We start from the raw sequence: 12,243 nt of genomic DNA on the forward strand, positions 1-12,243 counted from the left end.
AAAGCAATGCAAATATGATCAAAACTTCTAAATTGTAATATTCAAATTAGTAAACACTTTTATATTTCTACCCCCATATTAAATCTTTCCGATTAAAAATGATTCCAATATTTGAAAATTTTTACAACACACATATAATATCGTCTTCCAAAACTGTCAAAACATGCAATGACGTTATTGAATAATTACCACAAATACCCCTTTTTGGTTTACCCCCAAAACCCGAAATTGGCATTATTTTGTCCTGTGTAACTCCCGTATTTGTGGGCGGTCGATGCTGGACGCATCCGCTGGCTGGTCTCGACCAATCGGAGACCGCGACGTCACGCTGTGTATGAATATTCATTACAATTCGCGGGCTTTCAGTACCACGTGATTAGGCTTGGCGGGAAAGTGAAGGTCTTACGGGTAGAAGAAGTAGAAGAGGACGCGAAGAGCACACGGACAATGGCGGTGAGTCGCTTTCCGTCTTCTCACTTTATTGTTTGTTTGTGGACGAGGGCGGCGTTTGATGTTGACGACTGTCGTATGCACATTGAGCGTATTTTGGCCGAGTTGTCAAGAAAATGGCGGTCCAAATGGTTGTCCAAGGAGATGCCACTTAGTTGAAATGGAATTCGTTGATGCCGGAATGTTTGCAAATTATTTTCGGTGATGTTTCGTTTACTTGTTAGCGCCTTAGTTCGTCCGTCCGATGTGGGGATCGCCTCGTAGAAGCAAGCACGCTCCATCGCTCAGCATCGTCCTCCACAATAAAACGGTTTCACTTTACTAACTTGGAATGTTACAAAAAAACAACCAAATGCAGTCGTCCGAAAATGGAGTACAACTTTTTGTCCCATGATAGGGAAATTTGCTCTTGTTACAGGAAAAAACGACACAATTAATAAAACAAAACTTTTCAAAGTTGGAATATATGATGAGGGTTGGCTTAAATGACAGGACAAAAGTTGTGACTTCAACATCTCCAGTACAGCCTGTCAATATCGAATCTTCAAAAGAGTGGGTACCGGGCAAGGGCAGGATTGTCATCTGTAGGAGCTTGCATGAGTGGCCCCAACAAAATGTTGACTCCATATGAAGGTGAAAGTCTTCACTTTGCTGGCGTTCAACTGCTCTTTTGGAAATCCGCACAAGTTGATTCACATTTATCCCTCTGACGTTTTGGCTTCGGGAAACGAATAAAGAATCCATCCTTAATATGTGGACGGTCGTCGTGTCTGCAAGTACCGTAACAGCTGTGTTTACTCGCCATGCTTTTTTTTTCTTCCGGAGAACAAAACAAGCACTGCTAGCATGGCTCGTTAACGAGCCGACTTCATTTTGACATTCTTCCGGTTTAAGCTACCGAAGTCACGTGACCTTGCTGTCGAAAAATAGCATTCGTGCAGTAACCCGTTGATTATCCTATCAATTATTAAATGGAATAATCGAGTAATTGGCTCCCCCATAACATGCTAATATTTAAAAATATATATTTGTTAGCTCTTTGAATGGCATCCATTTTCACCAAGGGTCACATAATATTTTATGACTGTATTGTGAATACATAAACTACCAAATGAAAGCTTAAACTCCCTTCTATCACAAAAAAGTTTCTACCTTATTCCATTTTTTTAGTAATCAACAGTACATGGTTTTCTTCCAAATGACATATTTAGAACCATAAAACGCAAAAAAAAAGCTGCTTTTTTTATGGTGAAAGGGTATATTTTATGGCAACAGTCAGCTTTATGCCAATAATTTTTGCTTTCTTGATGCCTCAAACATCTTTACAGTCCTTTTTTGTTCTATAAAGTACCAACAACGAAAATGTGCTTTTGAACAAAGTAACGACAAAAAGAACCCACTTTCCCAAACAAAAGCAAAATTCTCCCGTGTGCCGTGGCCAGGATTCATCCGAGTCGCAACACGTGGCCGCCGGCAGCCCCGAGCCGCTTTCCAGGAGGGGGGACCCGACCTCCAGCCCCGGCAGAGACCTGCCCCCATTTGAGGACGAGTCCGAGGGCCTGCTGGGGGACGTCAGCCTGCCCGGTGACGAGGAGGAAGACGGCGACGGCGATGGAGAGGAGCTGATCGGGGACGGCATGGAACGGTGAGGAGCGCTTGCCAAGTTTGGCGGACGTTAATTGCTGCAAATTAAGAAAATCACACTTGACATCTCGCGCGAAGGTTTGCAGTTGCTTGTACCACAAGACTGCGGCAAAGCACAGCTATTGTCTAAAATGACGATCAGCTCACATTGTCATAATTGTTTTTGGCACCAAAATGGTGGCAGAGCACTACTTTTATTTTAAAAAAAATGTTTAGATTTTTTTAAATGAAGCAACCAAAAGCCCTTTTGCAGTTTTGTTTGAGATGTCACAAAAGCATGACCAGAAAAGTCATCTTTCTTTATTTAGCGCTTTCAAACCGCTGTAGCTGCAGGAAAGCGTCGGCGTAAAAGTGTGCTTCGCAATGGGCTGCCTGCCAGTCAAGACGTTGGGAGCCAGCTTGGCGTTTTGACTGGCGGGGGTTCCAAGGGGAAGTTTTTGTTGTTGTTGATTTTTGCAAGCGTACGTTTGTGATGACCCGGCGGCGGTTTGTGCGTCGGGCCAACAGGGACTACCGGGCCATCCCGGCGCTGGATCGCTACGAGGCGGAGGGTCTGGACCTGGACGAGGAGGACCTGGCCGAATTGTCCCCGGGAGCCCGGGCGGCCGCCGAGGAGGCCATGAGGAAGCGCGATCGCGAGCGGGGCCTCAGCGGGCGCCTGAGGAGAGGCCTGCTCTACGGTCAGGCCGCCTTCACACTTTCTCACCTTCTCGCTCCCGACTTGACTTTGAGTTGTTGTTGTTGTTGTTTGTGCGGAGGTGTGGACTGGACACGTTGGACTGGACCGTGTCCTTCAAACGGACCGCAAAGTTGTTTAGAAGGACCGAGTGGTTCACACGTATCGATAGCATTGCGCCAGCGTCGGCTAAATGCTAAAAAGGTCGCATTTTGCTCCATAATGTGTTGACTTGTGCACACGCGACCTGGACCAAACTCGCCAACGCATTTGGCTCCACTTGATCAATACATTCGAACCATTTTATCACTACATTTGAACAACTTAATCAATATGTTTGAATCACTTTATCAGTACATTTGAACAACTTAATAAGTTTCAACAACTTTATTGATATGTTTGGTGTACGTTCGAACCGCTTTATCCATACATATGAATGACTTTATCAATAAGTTATCAATGTTTGCACAACTTACGACATTTAAATGACTATCAATAAATTTAAATGCCTAACAGTAAGTTTGAACGAATGAATGTGTTCAAACGACTGTCGGTACATTTAAACCATGTTATCAATAGGTTTGAATAACTATATCACTACATTCAAACCCCTTTGGGGGTATGTTTAATCAACTTAATCAATACATTCAATCGACTTAAAACCTTCAAAGCACTTTGCAAAATGTTTGAACCACTTTATCAATAAATTCAAATGACTATCAATACATTCAAACCACTTTATCACGATGTTCGAAGGACTTGATCAATACATTCAAACAAACTACAAAGTTGTTCAAACCTATTGATAATCATTCAAACGGATGTTTTTTCAGATAGCGAAGACGAGGATGACGAACGTCCGGCAGCGCGCCGGCGCCGGCTGGCCGAGCGGGCGGCGGAGGGCGCGGCCGACGAGGACGAGATGATCGAGAGCATCGAGAACCTGGAGGACATGAAGGTCGGTTTTGCCGCTGATCCCGCCCCCCCCCCCCCCCCCCCGAACCCGCTCACCCCCCGACCTCGTCCTCAGGGTCACACGGTGAGGGAGTGGGTGTCCATGGCAGCCCCCCGCCTGGAGATCTACAACCGCTTCAAGAACTTTCTGCGTACGCACGTGGACGAGAGCGGCCGCAACGTCTTCAAGGAGAAGATCAGCGACATGTGCAAAGGTGGGCGCGCACGCGCGTCTCTGGCCGTCGTCCGGCTGGCGTGTTACAGTTGTCAAGTCTTGGATTTGTCACTCACGTTTTTTTTTGTTTTTTTTTGGAATGACATTTTACATTTGAAAATGCTTTGTTTTAATTTGGGTTGGTATTGTCATAAATAAGATTGTTTTCCATAAAAAAATATTCCCCCCGTACTATACATGGATGGGATTAAAAAACAAAATGGCAACCCCGCCTATCTCCTCCATGAAATGTTTTTGTTTCGTTTTTGTTTTTTGTTAAACCGCTAAGCCCGTGTCAGCTTGTGTTGCGTGTGCGTGCAGAGAACAAAGAGAGTTTGGGTGTGAACTACGAAGAGCTGGCGGCGAGGGAGCACGTGCTCGCCTACTTCCTGCCTGAAGCCCCCACCGAGATGCTGAAGGTAAACGTCCTCTGACCGCTTCCTTGCTCTCTTCCTACCGACATTAATTCCTTCCCTCCCTTTTTTCTTGCTTCCCTCCTTCCTCGCTCCCTTTTCTGTCTTCTTTGCCGGCAGGTGTTTGACGAGGCGGCCAAGGAGGTGGTGCTGTCCATGTACCCCAAATACGAGCGAATCGCCCACGAGATCCACGTGCGCATCTGCAACCTGCCGCTGGTGGAGGAGATTCGCTCGCTCAGGTGACGGCTACGCCCCCTGGGGGGGGTTTGGGGTCTTGGAGGGATGAGGGGCAAGTGGACAGTTTGTTAAAAAAACCTCTGGTGGCTGTTTTTTAGTGCGCTAAATTTTCACAAGGCATGTTTTGGCCCTTCAAATGATTAAAATCCACACTAATGGTCAGATGAAGGGGAAGCTAATATGCTTGTGAAGCGAGTCAATATGTGGAGAAACTCAATATGTGCGTGCATTAGCAAGTAAGTGCCTCAATATTAAGTATTATTAGACATTAGACATGGTTTATATGCATTGCACAATATTGTGCTTTTTTTAGTTTGAGCTCTTTTTTTCCCCTCTTTTTTTTTTTAAAATAATGAGACCTTTTTTTTTGAAGAACATTTTAATTTGAAAGTAATTGGCCATTTGGCCCAATTGGTCGACGTTTGAAGGACCATAATCGATGAATCGGTCGGGTATCGTGATGTTTGGATATCGTCACATCCCTGGCCGGGCCGGCTCTGAAAGAGCGGTCCTCGTGATTGCCTGGGCCCCGTCCGCATTTGGTCAGGCAGTTCCGGCGTTTGACTTTTGGTGTCCGTTGTGCGACGCAGGCAGCTCCACCTGAACCAGCTGATCCGGACCAGCGGCGTGGTGAGCAGCTGCACCGGCGTGCTGCCGCAGCTGGGCATGGTCAAGTACAACTGCAACAAGTGCAACTTTGTACTGGGGCCCTTTTTCCAGTCCCAGAACCAGGAGGTGAAACCGGGCTCGTGTCCCGAGTGTCAGTCGCAGGGACCCTTTGAGATCAACATGGAGCAGGTGAGCGCCGTCCATCTGAGCATGCAGCCGCTCCCGTGTCTGTCCGCCGCTTGGTCCCAGCCTACCGGTTCCTCTTGGACTCCCTTCAGACCGTGTACCAGAACTACCAGAGGATCACCATCCAGGAAAGTCCCGGCAAGGTGGCCGCCGGACGTCTGCCGCGCTCCAAAGACGCCATCCTGCTGGCCGACCTGGTGGACAGCTGCAAGCCGGGAGACGAGATCGTGAGTGTGCCGGCTCGACCGTCCGGGGCGGGGCGGACCCCGCGCGGGCCAACCGGCGCCTCAAAAAGCCTTTTGCGCTTCCTTCCAGGAGCTGACGGGCATCTACCACAACAACTACGACGGCTCCCTCAACATGGCCAACGGCTTCCCCGTCTTCGCCACCGTCATCCTGGCCAACCACGTGGCGCGGCGAGACGAGGGCGTGGCCGTGGCCGAGCTGACGGACGAGGACGTCAAGGCCATCGTTGCTCTCTCCAAGGACGAGTGCATCGGCGAAAGGGTGAGGGGTGGCTTTTGCTGGCGAAGAGGACAACACAAAGCTTTTGACCAGCCCTATGCTAAACGCTTAGCAATCATGATTAGCATTAGTGTGCTAGCGAATACCACTCAAGGTAAACAAACACGAACCACCGTTTAGTTTACACGTACATCATTATATCTAGTTTCTTCAATAGAGATAGACTGATGGTTTTTTTGTTTTTCAGGGCTGATACCGATTATTAGCATTTATTTTTCACTGATAGGGAAAATATTGGCATAAAACCCCCAAACTCTAGCTCTTATTTATTTGTTTTTAAACATGTTCATGAAGCAATGTTTAGGGTTAGGGGAGCAAAAAAAAAAAAAAATCTTAGTCAGTGGACATCTTTGTTTTAAAAATCGAAAAAAAAGTTCAGGGGTCTTCCAGAGACAGAAGCATATCTTGAAAAGTTAAATAAAAACTCAAGTAAATAGTTCCCTATTGTTTGCTACAGTAAATAAAAGTTAACATTTTTTTAAATTAATTTCTTAGTTTTAATTTCAAACAAAAACAAGGTGCAGAGAGTTTAGAAGCAATCCATGAAAATTGAAATGATTATTTCCCTGATTTTATTTTTTCCTCCTGAACACTTTTTTAAATGGATCTATTATCGGCCGCATGATTCTTCAAAATGGCCGATGCTGATATTCGTCAAAATGCTGAATATCGGTCCAGCCCAAATCACTAAACGGACAGTTGGCTCAATAACTTCCCGTCTGCTACGTGCGCCTGCAAAAAAGGTCCGTGTAGAAACATGGACATGCTTCAAGGCAGACGTTTGCTGTCGTTCGATTTTTAAAGTCCGACCGATTTTTGCTATAATTATAGTCAGTTTTGTAAGCATAAAATGTAGTTTGAGTTTTCGTTTTTGAAACGCATTTTCTTTTTTTAATTTAATTTTGATAACGAAATAGTTTTTGTAATTTTCTTTTTCGTTTTTTCGTTAACTAAAATAACCTTGGTCCTAACCGATATCGATGTTTGGCCGATAATCGTTCTGTTCTTTTTGCCCGTTCAGATCTTCGCCAGCATCGCGCCGTCCATCTACGGCCACCAGGACATCAAACGAGCGCTCGCCCTGGCCATGTTTGGAGGAGAGCCCAAGAATCCCGGTGAGCATCTCTGCACCCGACCGCCATTTCCGGGCCGGTCGGCCATCTTGTGATGGTTGTCGCTGCCGTTTGTTCAGGCGGTAAACACAAGGTGCGAGGCGACATCAACGTGCTTCTGTGCGGAGACCCCGGGACGGCCAAGTCGCAGTTCCTCAAGTAGGACATTGCGGCGTGCGTGCGTGCGCGGCAAATCGGACTTTTGCTGATGTCGCTGCTTTCACACGCGCAGGTATGTGGAGAAGGTGGCGAGCAGGGCCGTGTTCACTACGGGCCAGGGCGCGTCGGCCGTGGGCCTGACGGCGTACGTGCAGAGGCACCCCGTCAGTCGCGAGTGGACGCTGGAGGCCGGCGCGCTGGTCCTGGCCGACCGCGGCGTCTGCCTCATTGACGAGTTTGACAAGGTACGCGCACGCACGCACGCACGCAGGTTCCGTGCTGAGTCGAGGTGTCAGTCCATTTGTAGTTTAACTAGTTTAATTAACTGGCAATTAATTGCACATTTTATATCTAAATTTATAATAGTGTACAATATTTTTTTCTTATTTTTTTACACGCTTGTTAACATAAAAGTGGGAAGAAATTTTAATCTAATAGAAATATGGTTGCATTTTTTTCAATTCATAAACATTTTTTTTTAAATTAAAACCCGGTACTGTAAAAAAAAAAAAAAAAACCTGAGTGTGACATTGATTTGTGTTGGTCATTTTTCTGACACTACATGACATAATTGCGTTTGTAAGATAATCGTGACAGCTCAGGGCATTTTTCTCTTTTATTATTATTATATTAAGAGCTGACTAATTTTTAACATGAAGTAACTTGTGAAATAAAAACTGTCAAATGCAACTTGTCCCCACAAATATATGCATTATTTATTACTGCTAAATTGTGTTACAGTGACTCCTTTGCACAACGTTGAGTGCTTTTATTTTGTTAAGTTCAATGCGGATGCGCATTGTAAGATGACGTAACTTTACTGGAAACGAACCAAAATCGTTGTTCTTTTCATATTAAGAGCTATCTCATTTCTATCATGAAGTAACTTGTGAAAATTGTTACTCCTTCGAACGACGTTGAATGCTTTTATTTGATTAAATTCTCGGATGTGCATTGTACTGCGACGCTCACGTTTTACTGCAACGAACCAGAAGACGATATCGATGTTACACTTAACGAGCTATTTTTTTGAGTTTCTGAATAAAATCTAAAGATCAAGTGGCTCGGGGTCACACCAACTGACAAGATGGCGTCTCGGCTCTCTCTGGGGTTGTCCATGGACACCTCTTGGAGAGCTAGCTTGTTGCTAACGGCTAACCAAGTGCGTTCTTTCAAAGCAGGGAAACGGCGGTAATGCTACACAGTCCAAATGGCTCCTCCACGCTAACATTCTGCGCCTTAAACATTGTGTGTTTTAGCTCCAGTGTAGTAGAGTGCATTTCTTTTGGCTAGTTTTGACGTGGACGTTTCTGCTGCGTCGTGACTGGAATTCCCTTCGGTAGAGGCTTTCCCAATGAGGGGTGCTCGTTAATCGAGCGGGAAAAAAAGAAAAAGAATTAAGAGTGCCGTTAAAGGCACTTTAAGTTAACGCACGCATCCACATGGCTAACACGCGCGCGCGCGCGGCTATCTGCATTCCTGCAGATGAACGACGCGGACCGCACGAGCATCCACGAGGCTATGGAGCAGCAAAGCATCTCCATCTCCAAGGCGGGCATCGTCACCTCGCTGCAGGCCCGCTGCACCGTCATCGCCGCTTCCAACCCCATCGGTAGAGTCACGCACACGCACACGCACACGCACACGCTCGCTCGCTCGCACGCCGCTAACAACCGGCCGACGTAACCTTCCAGGCGGCAGGTACGACCCCTCGCTGACCTTTGCCGAGAACGTGGACCTGACGGAACCCATCGTGTCGCGCTTTGATGTCCTGTGCGTGGTCCGAGACACCGTCGACCCCGTGCAGGTACGCAAGTGGCGCTTCACGTGCATGCGCGCCGTCAAACGCTGGCTCACAGAAGCCACATTTTTCAGCACACCAGATTAAACGCCCCCCTCAATAAACGAGCTGCTGCTAAATCCAGGGGGAATAAAAAAAAAATTTGAGCCATTTTCAGCAGTAAAAAGTTACAAAAACTTTTTCATGTACAATGAATTCCTTTAAAAATAAATTTTTCTACTTGACATCACCTGTTCTGAGGAAGTAGGTAACGACCAATCACGGCCCACCTGTTTTCTGGCCATGGTCAGCAAACTGAGCCATGATTGGTCGTTACCTGCTTCCTTAACCCTTTCATTAGTATTAATATGAGCTTTTTAAAGATATCGATTATTTGTCAACACACAAGACTAAAAAAATGACAAAAGCCCACCGAGTGTTGTAAAAATCTGACGGGATGGTTTGACCGTCCTTCTTCTGCAATGCACAAATAAATACAAATGAATCAATTGAAATAAACTCCAAATGACAAAAAAAAATTTGATTTTATTTCATGGTAAGCTGCAGTTTGAATGAGTTTTGTTTTGGAAGCAAAAAGCTTTCCCGCATTTTTAGAGCTGTCAAACTATTTTAATAATCAAGTAATCGTTTTGAGCCTTTTTTTTTTTTACTAGAAAATTGTCCAAATCCTCAGCTTTTCAGCATCTCCACAGTAATTGTTGACAGATTTCTGTAGTCCTTCATGAAAGAAGACAAAATCAAAATAAGACATTTGCAAATTCCTGTTTTTCCCCTTTTCCTTTTTATTTAATCACTATACGAATATGAGGTAAGAAAGAAACACCAACCGGTTAATAAACAGTAATCGGGTGGAAAATGCTTTTGTAATGTATTTTAATGCAAAATGAAAAAAATGAATCTGATTCGTCGATTGTAAAAATCTTCGGTTTTACATTTGGTGACGTGTAATAAAAAAAAGTTGCCGGTTGCGTGCAGGACGAGATGTTGGCTCGCTTCGTGGTGGGCTCCCACGTCAAGCACCACCCCGGCAACAAGGAAGCGGGCGTGGCCTTGGAGGAGGTGCTCCTGCCCAATTCGTCGGACGTGGCGCCCATCCCACAGGATCTCCTCAAAAAATACATCATCTACTCCAAGGACAGGGTGGGCGGAGCCTCGGCCTGACTGTCAGAGAGCGAAAGCCCGTTTGATTGACGGCCGTCTCCTTTTGCAGGTTCATCCCAAACTCAACCAGATGGACCAGGACAAGGTGGCTCGCATCTACAGCGACCTACGCAAAGAGTCCATGGTGAGGGACGCACGCACGCACGCACGCACGCACGCACGCACGCACGCACGCGACGCACGCGACGCACGCACGCCAGGGTTTTTATACTTTGACTTGTCATTTTCAGAGGTAACAAATTCAAGACCAGAAAGTAAAACCCCTGCCACAGTTAGCAGCTCCCTAGCTAGCTCCCATGGTGCTTGTTTACCTGCTAGGGAGCTAGCTAGCTAGCTAACATCAGGGCTAAAACCAAACTGTGGCAGGGTTTTTACTTTCTGGACCTGGATTTGCCACCTCTGGTCATTTTTATTATAGTTGAATTTGATTTGAAGTTTTGTTAGTTTTCAGGGTGGCCTTTTTTTTCACGCACACACACACACACACACACGCGCGTTCACATGCTACAGGGCTAACGCACATGCGCACGCCGTCCCGCAGGCGACGGGCAGCATCCCGATTACGGTGCGCCACATCGAGTCGATGATTCGCATGGCGGAGGCGAATGCCAAGATGCACCTGCGCGACTACGTGATGGAGGACGACGTCAACATGGCCGTCCGCATCATGCTCGAGAGCTTCATCGACACGCAGAAGTTCAGCGTCATGCGCGGCATGCGCAAGGTACGCTGCGGCGCTGCTAGCGAGTGACCGGGCTGCCGGCTTTAACGCCTTGCTCTCGTCCTTCCCCGCAGACGTTTTCTCGCTACCTGGCGTACCGCAAGGACAACAACGAGTTGCTGCTCTTCATCCTCAAGCAGCTGGCGGCCGAGCGCGTTTCCTACCAGAGGAGCCGCTACGGCGCGCGCGACGACACCGTCGAGATACCCGAGAAGGAGCTGCACGACAAGGTAACCGTGCCAGCTACAAGCTAACAGTTGCTAATGCTAGCGTCCGCATGTAATTGCTACTGTCAGCTTCTGGATGATTCGTTAAATGTTAGCACCAACTTATAGCTATGTGGCTAAATGCTAGCATCAACAATTGATCATGAGACTCGAAGTGTGTAGCACGGATGCGGATGCTACGTCAACAAAAGAAGCTTTATGCTAATGGCTAACGAAAGCATTTGTTAAATTTGTTTCTGTTTTTTCCTCTTTTTTTCACCTCATGTCGAAAGAGAAAGTGGTGAAAAAAAACCCTCCCCAATGTTTTTTTTTCCTTAGTTTTCTTCGGGTAGCAAATCGTTGTTTTTTTTGCTAGTCTTGATGAGGAAAAAACAAAAACCATTCCACATTTTTTTCATTGAGAAAAAAATCTCTTCCACATTTTTTCCTTTCGTTATCGCTGCCAAAGAGGAAAACGCTGACAAACGTGTTTTTAAATTGTATTTTTAGGCTCGTCAGATCAACATCCACAACCTGTCGTCATTCTACAGCAGCGAGTCGTTCCGCGCCAACCGCTACACTTACGACGGCAAGAAGAAACTCATCGTGCAGCAGTTCTGAGGTGGAGAGAGGAATTCAACTTGCAACTTGTAAATAAGTGTACATGTTTTTGTCCCTTCGCCTTGTTCTCGATTAAACGTGACTTTGTTGTGCACGCGTCTGGACTCCATGGTTGGATTTAAATGGGTGCATGCTGCCGTATTTCTGCATATTGTCAATTCCCAACATCCTGACATTTTTTTTATATTTCTGCACCTTAAACATTCCTGTGAAGCAAAATCTAGAACGAGAAAGAGAGACAGTTGTGCTGTATCAAAATGCAAATCATTTTAAGAATGGAATTTTCATTTTGGGATGTTTTTGTTTCCATAAACATCCATAGGTCAGATTGACCCTAGCAAACATAACAGGAAGCTTAATTTAATTAACTTGTATAACCATTCCAAAGTTTTGGCAAAAGTTCAAAATAGGCATTTTTTTTCTCACCATCGAGCAGAGGGGAGGAAAAGAGAGGGAGCAAATACGGATGTCCTAAAAAAAAAAAAAAGTGCTAGTGTTTACTAGTTAGCCCCAAAGACAACATGAGTTGCCCTCAGCTCTGTTCTAAAAAC

General features: G+C 45.9%; 1 protein-coding gene across 1 annotated transcript; it reads left to right on the forward strand.

Moving 5' to 3' along the window:
- The first annotated feature begins 386 nt into the window (after window positions 1-386).
- mcm2 (minichromosome maintenance complex component 2) lies at window positions 387-11,786 on the forward strand. The gene is made up of 20 exons (XM_086084243.1): window positions 387-453; window positions 1,893-2,095; window positions 2,602-2,774; window positions 3,604-3,728; window positions 3,801-3,939; window positions 4,260-4,357; window positions 4,472-4,593; window positions 5,182-5,389; window positions 5,479-5,613; window positions 5,702-5,893; window positions 6,933-7,026; window positions 7,104-7,182; window positions 7,256-7,427; window positions 8,668-8,794; window positions 8,877-8,989; window positions 9,959-10,123; window positions 10,194-10,268; window positions 10,686-10,868; window positions 10,940-11,095; window positions 11,582-11,786. The coding sequence occupies exons 1-20, from the start codon at window positions 448-450 to the stop codon at window positions 11,690-11,692; spliced, it is 2,676 nt and encodes an 891-aa protein (XP_085940369.1). The 5' UTR covers window positions 387-447; the 3' UTR covers window positions 11,693-11,786.
- The last annotated feature ends 457 nt before the right edge of the window (window positions 11,787-12,243 follow it).

Source organism: Leptonotus elevatus, chromosome 9 (genome assembly GCF_054856555.1).
Source record: "Leptonotus elevatus isolate MCC_2025b chromosome 9, RoL_Lele_1.0, whole genome shotgun sequence".
NCBI lineage: Eukaryota > Metazoa > Chordata > Actinopteri > Syngnathiformes > Syngnathidae > Leptonotus > Leptonotus elevatus.